This window comes from Ooceraea biroi, chromosome 7 (genome assembly GCF_003672135.1).
Source record: "Ooceraea biroi isolate clonal line C1 chromosome 7, Obir_v5.4, whole genome shotgun sequence".
Lineage (NCBI taxonomy): Eukaryota > Metazoa > Arthropoda > Insecta > Hymenoptera > Formicidae > Ooceraea > Ooceraea biroi.
Window position 1 is genome coordinate 10,365,717 of NC_039512.1, and position 18,127 is coordinate 10,383,843.

Here is an 18,127-nt window from a genome sequence, read left to right on the forward strand (position 1 = left end):
ATAATTCTAGGCTGGGTTACATAGCTCGTTAATATCGTGTGTCAACGCCTTGCAGCACCCACGAACTTTCGTCGCATTTCAAGCGCGACACTTTTTACGACGCTTCTCGCGTGACACTTCGTTTTTCGTCGACATTTATCGTTTATCACGGATGAATGATCATTCTGTTTGTACCTAATAACAATCGCGAAAGAAAGTAATCATATCGTGCTTATCTCGTCATAGTTCTTGATCCTTTTCATTTGGATTAAAATCTGGCTTATAGAAATCCAACATTGCTTCATACGAATTTATTTTAAAATTATTGCAGAAATTGATTAAATCCGCAACAGATGATAAATTTAATATATCTAAATGAAAACAATGAGAACTACGCTGCCTCATATTACATTATTTGTATTATATTTCTATTGTTATTTGTATTATATTTCTGAAATATATGTTGAATAAAATATTTGTATCATACAATAATATTTTAATAATTTATCCAGCGTTTTCATTATTTTACTTTACTAAAATTGCTTAATTAACAATAATGGCACATAGAGTATGAATAAAATAAACATTTTTAAACGAGATTATGTGTCTAAAATTACCGATACGTTACGGAACAACAATTTGTTACTGTGATGTAGCGATTGCAGTGACTAAACACGAATACGAGGGGTTAACGGCCGGACAGCGCTATTCCGACAACGCTATTCGCGTTAATCAAGCCGCCGGCGATCGGGAGTTTATTAAAGAGATTTCCCGAAATCTCACGGCAGGTGGTAACAAATTATCCCAGTAATACTTTAATGCCCGACGCGGCAACTTGGAGCGAGTTGGTGTTCCCAAGGGAAAGCGTCCGCAAAGCCTGGAGCTCCTGCATTATGCTTAACTATTGCAATATCGACGGACACGTCGCGTCGAGTAACTTACGGCTATTCGTACCATCTCTCGGTCGACGCCAATTTCGTCCTACCTCGGAAAAGGCAATATTAATATCGGATGTAATCTCCGGCTGCATTCAGAGAACCCGACCTTACTCGGTCATTACCGGACTTCCTGAGTTTTGGATCACATTATACACGAAAAAGAAAAAGTGAAATTGTTACTAATGTTATGGTTCGTTTTCTTCTTTTATCTAATTTTCTTCCACTTTTTTACATGTCTCTGTTACGCCGAACGTTTCGTGAAAAAAGGAATAATATCAGGAGAGATTTCTGTTTCGTATTAAAGTCGTAACAATTAATGAATAAAATTTGATATATCGCGGGTAAAAATAATGCCATTGTTAAGAAAATATAGTAATTTATATAATTTAAATATCTATCTAATCTAACTATTATAATATATAATCTTTTTAAAAATCTTTTAAAAAAGTACTCTAAAAGATAAAAATAATTAAACATAATACACTATATCATCTCATATATATGGTAATTTGTTATGTTTAACTATTTTGAATATAATCTCGATGTGTTTGTAACTACAGTGTAGAGATAACGCGCTTTGCCCTGAAAATTTATCAAGAAAATGTATCCAATATTTTTATACATATATTTATATGACATCTATTAAACAGATATGTAGACATATTTATTATGCTTTTTTTGTAATTTTTTATGAGTCTCTACAGGGGAAAGCAAGATTTCATAATTACAATTATTGTTCAACATTGTCACGCGCAGACATGAATAATACAAATCCATTGGAGATGCGGTGCTGTTAATGGAATTCCGCGGACACATTTCACATTTGTCGGAGTGAAGGTTTTGTCACGTCTAAATTATGAAGAACAACGTGCATGACGATTCGTATTTTTGGCGCCATTCGCGCTATCAACGACAGCTATTATCTCAGGCACGCACGAAAATTCGCGACGCCAGCTAATTTCCGTGAAAACGGCATTCATTAACCTGTCAATGGCAGTATTGTCCTTTCGATCAATCGTTATCGAAGACATGGATGATTATGTCAATAAGGCTAATTTGGTGCCGGATAAAACCAGAATTTCCGCGTTTACAAGTTCCTACCCTTTTGCGTTCCTAACGCATTGCTTTCTTTAAATCACATTGAACTTTAATGTGAATCACGCTAAAAGTGGCACGTAACATTTAGTACGTATGAAGGATGCATTTATGATCGACTAAAAGTCTACTTAACGCTACAAATGTTTTAAAATATTTTTGATCCTTCTTCTTTTTCAAATAAAAACAAAAACTAGAAAATGTTTTGAAATATTTGTAGCGCTAAGTAGATTGCACCGTAAAATCATCACGCAGCTCGAGGTTAAACTATGAGCGACTGATAAAAGGCTGATGTGCTGATATTAGTGTGTAAATCCTGATTAAAATCACGTCACCACCCTATATTATACGATGATAAACAGACACGGCAATCTTCCGCATTGCCGCGGTCGCTATTAAAATTATCTTCGCTTTCTATTGCCGCACAATTTGCGATGGCGCAAATTAGATTTAATAATCAATTAAATCAGTAACATTTTTATTTTCAGAAATTTTGAATTAAATGATTATGCGTAATTCTCTTTTATATAGATATAAATTTATTATTGTGATTTTCATAATTCCTAATAATATAATTTTAACATGTGCGTGATCTCCTTTTCATTTGACCGTTTGATTTTTGTCAATTAGCAGTGCAACAGCACTCGAATACAAGACCGCACGACCATAATCAGGGTGGCAATCGCAACGGCTGTCGTTATTTCCGTGCGAAAGCACTGCAATCCTTCTGGCGTCATCGATGCTGACACAGGCGCACCTCGTTGCGGCCGCTAAGCTCCCCTTCTCCGCCCTCACTGGTTGTGAGCGCATTAATTCTTAACGCCAAATTGGCATTGCATTAGCGGCACTCTGTCACGGTAATACCATGATTAAGTGCTACACGTCGATGCAACATTTGTCGTGTCCCAATGTGGCGCATTGTGGCGCCAAAAAATATAGAGTGATCAGACCATAATCCTGATTTTTATTTTGATCTATATTATTTTATTGTTTATTTTCCACATTGTAAGAGGCGAAAAATAACTAGGGGACTGCCTTAGATTTGAACTCGAACTCTCCGGGATCCCTGGTTCACACGCCTAGGTCTTAGGCTGTACAGCCAATACTCCTACTGTTATGATCAACTTGTTTTCATTCCGATCTTCTATACGACCTGTCAGTCTCGACTATCTTTCCAGATCTTACAGCTCTGCCAGCCTGATATTATATTCGTCCCCGAATGTCTCCAAATCGTCGGTTCACTCCACTTGAGTCCCTCCCAACCTCCATTTTTGGTTCACTCTTCTGAGTCCCTCCCAACATCCATTTTTGGTTCACTCTTCTGAGTCCCTCCCAACCTCCATGTTGGTTCACTCCTCTGAGTCCTTCCCAATCTCCATGTTGGTTCACTCCTCTGAGTTCTTCCCAATCTCCATGTTGGTTCACTCCTCTGAGTCCGTCCCGACCTCCATGTTCAGGCTTCACTACCGGCCAGCTGCTTCTCAACTCCCTCCTCTCCGAGGGGTAGCGAATGAATCTCAACTGTCTTCGAGGGGTAGCGGATTTTATCCAACTTCTGAATTGTAAGAGGCGAAAAATAACTAGGGGACTACCTTAGATTTGAACTCGAACTCTCCGGGATCCCTGGTTCACACGCCTAGGTCTTAGGCTGTACGGCCAATACTCCTACTGTTGTGATCAACTTGTTTTCATTCCGATCCTCTATACGACCTGTCAGTCTCGACTATCTTTCCAGATCTTACAGCTCGGCCAGCCTGACATTACATTCGTCCCCGAATGTCTCCAAGTCGGTTCACTTCGCTTGAGTCCCTCCCAACCTCCATTTTTGGTTCACTCTTCTGAGTCCCTCCCAACATCCATTTTTGGTTCACTCTTCTGAGTCCCTCCCAACCTCCATGTTGGTTCACTCCTCTGAGTCCTTCCCAATCTCCATGTTGGTTCACTCCTCTTAGTCCTTCCCAATCTCCACGTTGGTTCACTCCTCTGAGTCCGTCCCGACCTCCATGTTCAGGCTTCACTACCGGCCAGCTGCTTCTCAACTCCCTCCTCTTCGAGGGGTAGCGAATGAATCTCAACTGTCTTCGAGGGGTAGCGGATTTTATCCCACTTCTGAATTGTAAGAGGCGAAAAATAACTAGGGGACTGCCTTAGATTTGAACTCGAACTCTCCGGGATCCCTGGTTCACACACCTAGGTCTTAGGCTATACGGCCAATACTCCTACTGTTGTGATCAATTTGTTTTCATTCCGATCTTCTATACGACCTGTCAGTCTCGACTATCTTTCCAGATCTTACAGCTCTGCTAGCCTGATATTATATTCGTCCCCGAATGTCTCCAAATCGTCGGTTCACTCCACTTGAGTCCCTCCCAACCTCCATTTTTGGTTCACTCTTCTGAGTCCCTCCCAACATCCATTTTTGGTTCACTCTTCTGAGTCCCTCCCAACCTCCATGTTGGTTCACTCCTCTGAGTTCTTCCCAATCTCCATGTTGGTTCACTCCTCTGAGTCCGTCCCGACCTCCATGTTCAGGCTTCACTACCTGCCAGCTGCTTCTCAACTCCCTCCTCTCCGAGGGGTAGCGAATGAATCTCAACTGTCTTCGAGGGGTAGCGGATTTTATCCCACTTCTGAATTGTAAGAGGCGAAAAATAACTAGGGGACTGCCTTAGATTTGAACTCGAACTCTCCGGGATCCCTGGTTCACACGCCTAGGTCTTAGGCTGTACAGCCAATACTCCTACTGTTATGATCAACTTGTTTTCATTCCGATCTTCTATACGACCTGTCAGTCTCGACTATCTTTCCAGATCTTACAGCTCTGCCAGCCTGATATTACATTCGTCCCCGAATGTCTCCAAATCGTCGGTTCACTCCACTTGAGTCCCTCCCAACCTCCATTTTTGGTTCACTCTTCTGAGTCCCTCCCAACATCCATTTTTGGTTCACTCTTCTGAGTCCCTCCCAACCTCCATGTTGGTTCACTCCTCTGAGTTCTTCCCAATCTCCATGTTGGTTCACTCCTCTGAGTCCGTCCCGACCTCCATGTTCAGGCTTCACTACCTGCCAGCTGCTTCTCAACTCCCTCCTCTCCGAGGGGTAGCGAATGAATCTCAACTGTCTTCGAGGGGTAGCGGATTTTATCCCACTTCTGAATTGTAAGAGGCGAAAAATAACTAGGGGACTGCCTTAGATTTGAACTCGAACTCTCCGGGATCCCTGGTTCACACACCTAGGTCTTAGGCTGTACGGCCAATACTCCTACTGTTGTGATCAATTTGTTTTCATTCCGATCTTCTATACGACCTGTCAGTCTCGACTATCTTTCCAGATCTTACAGCTCTGCCAGCCTGATATTATATTCGTCCCCGAATGTCTCCAAATCGTCGGTTCACTCCACTTGAGTCCTTCCCAACCTCCATTTTTGGTTCACTCTTCTGAGTCCCTCCCAACCTCCATGTTGGTTCACTCTTCTGAGTCCCTCCCAACCTCCATGTTGGTTCACTCCTCTGAGTCCTTCCCAATCTCCATGTTGGTTCACTCCTCTGAGTTCTTCCCAATCTCCACGTTGGTTCACTCCTCTGAGTCCGTCCTGACCTCCATGTTCAGGCTTCACTACCGGCCAGCTGCTTCTCAACTCCCTCCTCTTCGAGGGGTAGCGAATGAATCTCAACTGTCTTCGAGGGGTAGCGGATTTTATCCCACTTCTGAATTGTAAGAGGCGAAAAATAACTAGGGGACTGCCTTAGATTTGAACCTGAACTCTCCGGGATCCCTGGTTCACACACCTAGGTCTTAGGCTGTACGGCCAATACTCCTACTGTTGTGATCAATTTGTTTTCATTCCGATCTTCTATACGACCTGTCAGTCTCGACTATCTTTCCAGATCTTACAACATTTATACTTTCGGCGCCTTACCTAATACTTGCATCATGCATTTGGTGAGTTTTATGACGTCACTTAATGGCGAATGATTTTCTGGGACACAGAAGCCGTAAAGCGCGCATTAGGAACTAATGCGCCTGAAGAAACAAGGAATTCTTTGAGTTAATACCTAACACGGCTAACACGTGCGTCGAAATGTTGCCAACTGGGTTTACGAGTTTTAATTGAACCGTCTTCGTTTGTAATCTGATTAGGGATGCAAAGTACCCGGACTTATGAAAGTTGCTACACGTGCGTTCACGTGCGAGCTAATTTATGCTCGCTCCATGTTACGCACGTAGACCATGCCATACGTGGTCGGGGAGGTTACGATGTGGGGAGATGGCGTGCATTACATAACACACGGGACACGCCGCAGAGGAACGGACGACGTTCAGTTGCAAATGGAAGCGCGCTCATCAACATCATCCCATAACCATCGATGCTTTAGGCTTCGACCGTTTTAATCTCCGCGGCGCGTACCGAGGCGACAGTTATTCGCCGCCACTCGTGTCAAATTGCTTGACGTTTATCCCGCGCCGCGAATTCCGGTCTCGGGGAATCCCACGGGAGCCATGCATCGTTTAGTAATGCACGTTTCGTCAAATATACGCGGAGACACGCGGTACATAATGCAGGGTAGTTACGCTCAATTTTACTTATCGTATCCCGCTCGGGCGTGACTCTCCGACCGGTTTTAATATTAATGTAATACCTGCACACGCTAAGTTTTAATAATTTAATTTAATATTATTTGCTCCCTTTCTCCCGATTCCAATATGTGTTTGCGTGTACATTGGCAATATGGGACGCGTTTAATAATTTACTGTAGAATGAGTCAAAATATTCATATTTCTGATAACAATAAACGTTACTGTGTGCAATTGTTGTGCTGAAATACGATCATTATCGATCTTTTTATATCACTTTTAAACCATTTGCAAATGAAAAATGACAATGTATAATGCAGTATATTTAGTTTAAATTTAGCTTATCGTGTAGAACTATTGTTATTCATATCATAAATAAAATGAAGAAATGTCCACTTATAAACGTAAATAATTGATACTGGATCGTGTGTAAGAAAACGTTTTAGCCGGTATTGCGGATGCAATCGGGTGAAATAGATTCGGCCAAAGCGAAGTAATCACCCGATAAAGTTGTTGACCCGTGATTTTTAATCAATCTTCGTTCGTGCATCGCTCGCGTGATCGGTCCGCGATATCCGAAAATCGAATGAACGCCAAGCGTGAGCTGGCCCGGGCTACTGAATCTCATTCGACGTAACTGTAAATTGTTGCTTCAACAATACCTATAAAATACAATTGAGATATATCCAGTTGGCAGCAGTTAAGAATAAAAACATGATTTTTTTGACTAACTTTTCAATTCTTTAAATTGTACAATTCTATGAGATAATACGTCGATCGATAATAAAATGGTAATGTTAATAAAAAATCAGAAACACAAACTGTAATATATTAAAATAAAGAATAAAATTGAGCATTTTTTACAAAACGTTTAATTTACAAATTTCTGCAAGAATTTAATGATTTGGAAACATTTGAAATCTTAAATTTTACCAGTTTTATTCTTCCTCATGAAATTAAAAAATAACAGTTTAAACAATTCGTTTAAATTCGATGCGTAAAAGATTATCTACAAATACCACATCGAACAGTTTAATCGTTCGCTGATTAATTACTGAGATACGAAAAAACGCGTTTTTCTTTCAACAGAAACGAGGCTCGTTGAAGAAGACGCAGTTTTCATTACGTGCTAAGTAATTAATTGGCACTTCATTTGCATAACTGTCACAAAGGCTACAGTTTGATCGATGTACTTTCGCGCGTTAATTGATCGATGGCTCTGTATTCAAATTCTCCAATTCCCCGCGCACCTTTGTGTTAAATTAAAAATTTAAACGTATTCGGAGTTTTGATAGCAATTTCAATCTTTTCACCGGACAAAAATATATCTTTTCATCGAATTTTTGCAACAGAAAAGCATGAACGAGATAGAATAGAAAACAACGTTCTACATTTTAATATTTTTACAATAAATACATATGTTTAATTGTATCGGCTAATCAAACATGAGGTCACTGCAATATCCGAGAAATTGTGATTGAGACCTCGGTTTTTCCCGGTCAGTGGGTTTTTTGTTTAACAGCATTATTGCAGCAAAATCCTGGGTGATCGATACCGTGACGCGGCTGGGGAAGCGGAATATAATAACAACAAGAATGGGAGTAACAAGAAACACATGGCTGCGTCTTTGCATTCAGTTCCAGAACAGCTGCTAGTCGTTGGGAAACTGCAGCAGGGACTCGTGAGAACTTAAAGACGAAGTTACACCGCCTCAAACTCCAACTCGATACGTTCTCCCGCCTCCTGTTTCCCTTTACCAAGATACGGGTTTACCTTTATTTTTATGTACGAAAGTTGTTGCAGTCGTAAGCACCGCCAATGTTGTACCGCCCGTGCTCATCGGCACGATAAAATAAAGCATCTCACCGGCCGAAAAGTGCACCTTTATCTCCGAGAATTGCATTTGGACCGCGGATACCTTTTACATTCTCCCGACTTGCCTCACGAGACTTACGGAAAAACTTTAAGAGCGTACCTCCGACGAGCTTTTCTCAGTCGAGATTTAATTTTTCAGCCGAGTAATTGCACGTAAGTACGTGGCGATTAAAAGTCTTTGAAAAGTGACGTCTACAAAGCAAAATAAGCAACACAAAGCGTTTTCCTCCCCCCCCCCCTCTCTCTCTCTCAAAAGTAAGGCGAACTGATCTTGCGTTCGAAGAGCTAGTTCCAACTCTATTCGTTCGATTTGCTCGGCAGTCCGAATTCTCTTCTAAATAAATTTCTCTCCGTCCGATGTGTACGTGTTTCGCGAAGAACGATCACCGAGAGGAGCCGAAGAATTGCAACGCGCAACGAGAACCACCCTCGGGAGCGGAATCGGCGCTCGCCGGTCCGAGATAATTCCGCGGCGTTACAATTTGGCAGCTCCATCGAGTTGTTCCGAGCCGTTTCTCGATCGTCGAGTGCCTGTCGTAATATGCCAGAGTTCTCACGTGCATTAGTCTCGTCTCCCCCTTAAGGGGAACATGTATATACCGCGATAGCGGGACGGGCGAAAGGAGCGAGGAGTTTGCCAAGTCCGCGCGTACTGTTTTGGCAGCGTTCTGAGACTTAAGATGGCGGGAATAAGGGCTTCAAAGAGGATCGTGGATGGCTGGCTGGTTGGCAGCTGCGTGCACGATCTCGCACACCGAACTGATTGGATGAAGCGCGATCTCTTCTTCACCCCGATGGTCCCCCGCGATAAGCGATTATTTCGATCGTTAAAGTGACAATTCGGCTTTCATAAATGCGATGTGGATAGACAGGTCTATCCTGATAATTTAGTTTGATTTATTCTAATTGTGTGGCATCCGATATTAGCAGGGACATACAGGGTGTCCCAGACCTACCGTATCACCGGTTAATGGTAGATTCCTGAGGTGATTCTGAGACGAATGTTCCTCTTGCAAAATGTCGAGGGTGGCGTAGTTTCGGCGCTACGAAGGGTTGTAGTTATCCTATCCTTGTGCAGAATTTTCCCGCGTTCAGTGACGGTGGGTCGAAGGGGTCCCGCGCGTCGCGCACACTTCAATTTGATCTTAATTTTTCGCGGCTGTTCAAATTGAAGTGTGCGCGATGCGCGGGACCCCTTCGACCCACCGTCACTGAACGCGGGAAAATTCTGCACAAGGATAGGATAACTACAACCCTTCGTAGCGCCGAAACTACGCCACCCTCGACATTTTGCAAGAGGACCATTCGTCTCAGAATCACCTCAGGAATCTACCATTAACCGGTGATACGGTAGGTCTGGGACACCCTGTATACGGATGCATAGAATATAGAAACAATATACTATAATACAAATATGGCATATAGAATATACAGGGTGTCCCAGGTTTTAACCGACAAACTGCGGGAGCATATTCTACTAGTGGAAATAAGAAAAAATTCTTATATCGAGTTTGCTTAGAAATACTTTATTACAAAGTTATAAACCAATATTGAAAAGAAATATCAGATAAGTAACAACGGATTTTTTCACAAAAATAAAAATTATGTACGCAATGATTTAGCGACGCATTTCAAAATGTTGTCCTTGCACATCGATACAAGCTAGACATCGACGTAGTACAGAATTTGTTACGGTACGACATTCCTGAAAATTTTGTTGCATCTCAGTAACTGAATTAGTAATTCGTTGCTTTAAATCTATCTGGTACTCTCCTGTTAGGAAATCTACGTTGATACTCTCGTACGGCAGCTCGTGCATTTCCGTCACAGAATCCGTACACGAAATGAATATCAGTGTATTCCTAATTTGAAAACACTTTTGGCATTCTGATAGTAATTGCTAGTTCACACGACGATTGAAATCTAACAGCTACTGTTGTGAAAGTAACAATCATACTGAATCGTTTCAACATAGTGAACATGAATACATGTGAATACATGTAACATAAACATCTTCGACCTTCCAAATTCTACACTATGTTCCGTTGTTACTTATCTCATATTTCTTTTCAATATTGGTTTATAACTTTGTAATAAAGCATTTCTAAGCAAACTCGATATAAGAATTTTTTCTTATTTCCACTAGTAGAATATGCTCCCGCAGTTTGTCGGTTAAAACCCGGGACACCCTGTATATAATATAGAATATAGAAACCAAATATAAATATAGATATGAATTATAATATTATGATAAGTCAACTTGAAATGTATTAATAATATTATCAAAATGAAAATGCACTTGGGGACGACTATATGACTAAATTAAGTGCAAAATCGAGAAACAAAAACAGGATGAAGTGATTAGAGATAAGAACAAGCCACGAGTGCATATGCACACTGAGAAACCCATTTGGTTGGATTAATCAAATTTTGGTTGACATGACATAAGTCATTTGTTTCTATATGAGCAAACGAATACTTTTGTTCGAGGAATAAATTAATTTTGTTGCGAGAATATGTATGTGGAACCAAATATTTTGTTCAAAGTACAAAACTCCTATTTTGCTACTATTAAATACAGATACTACGACTTACGGATTGTAACTGCAACACACTTTTTGTTTCTGGACTATATACATTTCAGTATTATTTGTTGAAGGAACAAAATACTTTTGTTAACAGCCAACAAAAGAAGTTGGTGTTTGTAAACAATCCAATCTTTTTCAAAAACCAATTGATTTATTTCAATGAAACAAAACTCGCCAACGAAAAACTTTTGGTTCCATCAACTAATTAGGTTTCTCAGTGCAATGAACATATCAATGCAAAGAGAACGCAAACAGACGTGCAATTCACGGATGCTCACATGCGCATTCACTAAGTGCTATTACGTGATGATTTATACTCTGCACACGTCATATTCTGTAGCGGATTTACTACCCATATAGATTCTCGTTTGCGCGAAATCGATGTGCCAAACCTACTTCGGACGCTGTCAGGATTATACCATATCATTATGATGTTGAACAGAACAACATCGCCTATTGCATTATTTTAACTCGTCTATATTTATTGCTGTATATTTCAAGGTGTGCGAAGCTCACCGTGCTTTTGGTATACACGAGTAATATGAGAAGTTATGAATGAAGAAAAATAATGCTTCGAGATAGATAGTAAACTGTTTACAATTTCTGGAAATGGAACTAATGGAAAATCTGGAGATCCAAGCTTACGCGTGGATATAATATTGTTGCAATATTGATGCAACTCGTACAATCTGACATTCGAGTTAAAATTGTTCATTGGTAGATGTATGATCGTCATCGTAATTCTAATTTTCAGTTTGCAAAATATTAACAGAATTACTGGACTGGACGGAGTCCTGGACAATGTAAATTTTAACTAAGAAGGTGAGCAAGGCTCTGCAAGTTTCGGGATTTACTTTGGTTAAATTTCTAGTTTCCTTGGCGGAATGAAACATCGCCTTCCGAACTCTCCGATTCTCTAGAATTCTAGATTTATTGACAGTTTGTCGGATACTTGGCCTGTAAGATTCTCTGAACTCCTGGAATTTATTATCGCAAGATTTATAGCTCTTCACGCGCTCCTGATCCTACTCTTTAAGATTTATTAATTCCTTCACTCTGTCCCAGCTTCCCAGAGATACGATGACGAAACTTTTGGCGGATCTTCCGCCGCGTTTTTTGCAGCCGCGACTATTACGTAAATTCCTGAAGAGAGATCTTACATGTATACAGGTATATGTTCCCGAGCGCCGATGGCGGTGCGCCAGGAAGGCGCTGAAACTTTTAAAAGAACGAACATTGTCGCCCGCGAGGGCGCATAAAAAAATCGGAAAGTCCGTTGCAGCGCGGTAAAGTTCGCTAGTATGGTTTACAGCGCCGATTGGATTGGAACTTTCTCCTCTCTCGAACTTCAAGCGCGCACACATATGTAACTTTCGTGATACAAATGTGAACTTGAACGTGATGGAATATAACGCGAAGTATAGACATGGTTGCCGGCAAGGGATATCCCTCTTTAATTAAAACATATGCGACTTAGCCTGCCGAGACCGAGTTTAATGTCGGTACAATATAACCGTAATAAAAGAAGAGCCCGGGTGCAAAGTTATGGCTCCTGCAAGGATAACTACGTGCACGCAAAACTTGTTACTTACCGGGCATCGCGATGTTTATGTCAACGAGAGAATATAGTACGAGTATCCGCTTTAAGATAATTTTAGTACAGTAAAGTAAGGGATAAGAGTTTTGAATTCTCTAAGAAAGTGAGAGACAAAAAGAAAATTATTGGGTTGTAACATATATTCGTCTCGCACTCTTTTAGTGTTTTTAATAACAATTATAATGTCACAACCCATAATTTAAACACTAAAAATAGGAATATACATTATAACCCAATACTTTCTTCTGTTTTTTCTCTTCCTTTCTGCGATCTCTAATTTTCATGTTTCGGCGATTTTGAAAGTCATGCACGCCGCGTGTAAAACATTCATTTCTATTGATTAATATCGCTGTTCCGACAATTCACTTTTTCTTCACGAGCCTGCTAATAATAATTCATGGTTAGCCGAAGTGACGTGAGGTTGAATGCGCGCACACGGGAAGCCAATATTGAAGATATTTATTGCCCGGGACGGTCAAAGGAGGAGTAGGAAGAGGTGGGTCGCGAGTTCGGCGGTGTCACCTTCAATATTTTGTAATAAATTGCCAACTTTCTCAGGATTTCCGGCATGGCGCACGGCCTGGTCTGGCCCGGCTAATCTCGGTAAGAGCAAAGTCGCGAGGCTTCGAAAGTTCGAGGATGAACTTGCTGTTTAGCGCTTTATACTTGGGCGATAGTCTCGGGACGCTACTGCCTTCAAGCCTTTCCAGGTTTCATCCTGCCTTTAATCCCGGGATAAGGAAACGTCCTCTCTCCTCCCTCCTCCCAAGGGGAACCCGTCCAAAGGGAAGCAACCCTCTAAGTAGCTTGTTCTTCGTAGCTGCCAGAAGCCAACTTCCGTTCCGTACCGTTAGCTTTATTGATATAGCGAATCAGGGACAGAAAATCAATGAATTTAGAGAACGGTTTCGGACGAATACGTGTACAATGTTAACATGCTTCAATTTTCTTTACATCGCTTTTCAATGTTCGTTCGTTCGTTGTTTGAATCGTATCATGCAGACGAGAAACTTTTATTAAATTAGGTATAAGGAATATTTTGGTTTTGTTGTCTGCATTTATAATTAGACGTTTCGTAATGATTAACTGTGTACAAGCGAATTTTTTAAACTGAATCTAATGAGTTTCACCATGAGTTTCGTCAAACTTCTTCCTCGGACTCGTACTACGATTACACCGGTTTCCATCACTGACACAAGTTTATCATTGATCCAGTGCTGGACCTTTGGTCTAGTCGATATTGGACCAGATATGATCGATTAGCCGGAACGCGTTACCTCATAACTTGCACGCGAAAAGCCGGCCAGCCTTGCCTTGTAATCTTCGCGTAATCTATTTAAGCTCGTTATTTCACGTCGCAGCGCCTTGCTACCGTTACGAGCTTCTCATACTACGTTTCTATACAGGATGGTTACAGGATATCCTACACGACACCCGCATTTCCAACTTCGAAAGACGTCTCTTTTTTAGGAAGACACAACAAAAGTTTCACCAAAAGTTTGTGAGTGCGTGCTATTTATTCAATATTCTAATTTTCCACCATTTCCTGTATAATAAATGTAACATACGTGCGCATAATGCAGATTCCCCAAAATATTCAACAATATGATGTGATTTCTGCATTTTCTTTTTATTACTCTACACTTTCTATTATTTCTACTGGAGTCGACTTCTGATAATTCGCAGACTTGCGTCTTCTAAAAGTAACGGTAAAAAATGTCAACTATACGTGTGTATCGCTTATACCGAATAAAATGTTTAATAAATAAATAATACGAGGAATATCACGCAAGGTGAGTTTGTTGCAAAGCTTGTGAAACACCTTGTAGGTGTTTATACGCCGGTGTTATGCGAACGCGACAGCGTCCACCCGTGTCAAATGTCACCGTTCATCACGAACCGGATATAAACCCCTGGCGCAACGCTCGTCATGGCTTTACGAGCTCTCAGCGCGGCAGCGGGAAAAAAAGGAAATACGGGAGGATCTGATTTAATTACGGACAATGGCGTCTGTAACAAACGCGTGAATCGGCGAAGCGACGCAATAGATCGTTTGGGAACGCCTCGAGCAGCAGACGTTGCTGCCACGATACGTACAATTGTTTTAATTTCACTGCATTCGGCGTTTTTGCCAAGCTTTTTTTTGCTGTTTTAATTAAAGATTCATTCCTAGCGTCCAGCTGGCTTAATTGAAGACTCGTTACGGACGTGTCCGTACTACGTCATTTTCGGAATGAGCACCATTAGTCACGGTGCTCATTCCTTCCGATTGTAAGATTCTGAGATTTACCAATTTTATATACGTATATACAGCACATGATACAGTATATATAGGATGCATCATTTTCGAAAAATAAAATTTTGGATTATTATATTTATTTCTAAGTTTTATAAGTTTTGGATTTTGAATTAATCGATCTCGAAACTTCGAATTCCAGTTTAGATCACCGAGAGCATGACGATTCTGTCTTTCTGGAGCGAAGCAACATCAAATATAAATTTTAAAATTTGAAATTGTAAAATTTGACGCAAAAGTCAAACTAAAACAGCATATGTCTATTTAATCGATTCCATCTAATAATGATAATAAAATTGGTTATCAAAACGTAAATACGCAATTGTAAGGTATAAAACAATGATAAATAATTGAGGTCTAACTCAACACGAAAATTAATCGATTCTAAAGCGAAGTGCGCTTATATGAGAATTAAGGAGCATCTACAAGGGATGTTGAGGGCAAAGCGAGGAGGGGGTAAAAACTATACGCGAAGTAGATAGCGAAACGCTGCGGTGAGAGCGGATGGGCGAACAAAAGCGGAATGCCGAGACGTAAAACAACGACCACTCGAACCGACGATTGCTGTTTTCGTTTCGGTCGGAAACCCCGCCCGTTTCATCGCCGAGTTGCCGGAAATCGAAGATTAAACTGAATCGAAGGAACAAAAGATTATTGAATTTCTTCGCGGCGTAAAATTCGAAACAGACTTGCTGGTAATGCTCGACTTACTTCGAATGGCGAGCGTTTGCAATCAGATTTAAATACATGTGTAAGTGAATTATTTGTTTCTTGTTAAGAACTAAAATGTGTGATGCAGTCAATTAGCATAAGAAGTATTTGAACGGTAGAAAAGTCTAATGGTATCCAACACAAAAATATCTCAGATTGTTTTAAAAGAGAAATGTGAAATAATCAGAAAATTTATAGTTGTCAACAATAACATTTATAGCCTGAGGACGAATCCAAGTCTTAACCGTGCAGATTCTAGAAAACGTATAACAATGTTGTGGGTATAATGTATCGATATCTCTAGTGAGAATCCCGTTTCCCGGGCGCGAGCTTTCTGCCGAGGGCTTTTATTCGAGCTAGATAAGAAAGACGGAGGTGCAAAAAAAATTAATCACAGGGAGGGAAAGTGCCCGCCCTTCTGCTCCATTTTCACGGCACATTTTTCTCGAATCACGCGCGAGTGTCTCGGAGAATCGACTCAAATCGACTCGCACCGAGTCGAGCAACGTGGAATGTAGGCTATTGGTTCAACACGATTTTTCACCAGACTTTCCGACGAAGAATGGCAGACACTTTCCGTCATGTCTCACACAATAGTGATTCTGATGAACATTTTTTTATCATCAAGCCGAATTATTTAATGTGCGCATAAGTTTGAAATTCTAATCAAGCATCATTTGGCTTATGGGCAGTGCCAGGCTTGGCGTCTAAAGGACCATTTTAGCAAAACAAAAGATGCTATTATTACAACAAACATTATTATTACATTATCATATGCGCATATTATTACATACATTTAATTATTACATACTAATGAACATATTTTCGTATAGATGGCAATAATAAGATTGTTTCTAGATTCTTTATTTCAAATGGTCTCGAATAAAACAAAAAGCATATGTATATAATGCTTTCATTATTGTATATTGTTAACAAAAATAACAATTGAATTAGAAAAAAATAATGATCGAGCTGGGTAATTTTCGCGGATACGCAGGAACGGTCAGTTTGCAGAATAGGCCGCAGATTTTTTTTTCCCTTTTTTTCAGGTCAAAGTGCTCATTTCGCATCATCCACGACATGCTCGAGCACGGTTCTCAACAATAAAAATGTCCCCGCGGAAAGCCTCTGGCCGCTCTTTTCCTCCGGCTTGGACAGCTACACACGAGTGGCAAGCCGTGTTCCTGGCGCGACACTTCATCTCCCGCCCTTTCTTCCCTCACGTACGAAACGATGAAAGCTCGCCCGGGATCCGACCCGTTCTAATTCGAGCTAACTCGGCAGCCAGCGCGCTTTCTTCATGCGCACAGGGCCAAGTGAAGACTAATCGAACGTCGAGTGGCCGCGCTCGAGATGAACCGCTCGCGTGAGCCCGCTCTCGTTATTCGCTCCGTGAAACTGGAGAGGGCACCTTCGTTTTTTCAGCATTTGCATTCTATCTTCTCCCGTGCTGTTAATTTAATTCCAGAAACGTGATGCTAACGCGCCATTTCCCGCCAGCTCTCGCCAGTTCAGAAGCGAGCGAGCCGATCGTTCGCATCGCGCTGCAGCAACCGAAAGCCGAAGTATTCGGTAATTTAAGTTTTTATTCGCAACTCACACGCAGTTAATAGCATGGCGGTTTAATAGTTGTGGGCCGTTTCTCACCCTTTGTTTCAGCTCGCAACTTTCCGCTTGAGCTTTCATGAGTAAATTATACAAAATGGTAGCACGAAAACTTTTCACAAGTTTGGAGAGGCTCGACGTACATTTTGAACAATTATTTTCGCCTTTGTTAGCTACCAAAAGTTATTCCAGGTTCTTTATAATTACGCACTCTCGAGTGTCTCGAGACAATCGGGGAATTAAAGTTCGAGGAAATATCTTATAATTTTCCTAATTTATGACAGTTCCAAAATATTCGTCTAACTCGAATCACCAGTATTTCAAAACGTATCGGGCGGTCTAAAAATACTTAACGCTTATTGTGTAATGCTTACCGATTTCCAAGTACTTTTGATGCACTGGATCGTACTGCTCCCAGGACAAACTGCGAAATCGGCTCTTTTCCCTACTAGCCGGCAAAAGAGTGTCGTTTCTTCCATGATGATCGATAATGTTCGGGTTTCTGTCAATCAGACGAGCAAGTTATGAGTTATTAGCAATTTTAATGAATATACAGTACATTTATGGACATAATAATAACGATAAGACAATAATTAAAAAATAATTGTGTCCTTTTAGGAAAAAATACGTTAGTCCAATACATAAGAGGGACAACACGCAAGTGCAAATAATCAAGTTAAATTAATTCATTAAGACAAGGATCCCAAATATCGATGTTTCCCTAAACTTTGTGTTCTACTAGATTACACTGTGTGTGTGAAGCTGGCGTATCATTTCGCGGAAAATCATTAATTGTTGAGAGTTCTGGCTCCCTTTTTAATAGTTCTAGAGTTCCTGATAGGTTAAACACATAGTTCTGGCCAATAAA

The 18,127-nt window shown here is 40.8% G+C and overlaps 1 protein-coding gene across 1 annotated transcript in view; it reads right to left on the bottom strand.

Moving 5' to 3' along the window:
- The window catches only part of LOC105279887 (neuroligin-4, Y-linked), a 204,133-nt gene that overhangs the window by 17,433 nt on the left and 168,573 nt on the right, over positions 1-18,127 (bottom strand). The window contains exon 10 of the mRNA XM_011339990.3: positions 17,634-17,761. Coding sequence (XP_011338292.1) covers positions 17,634-17,761 — 128 coding nt within the window. The remainder of the gene's footprint in view (positions 1-17,633; positions 17,762-18,127) is intronic.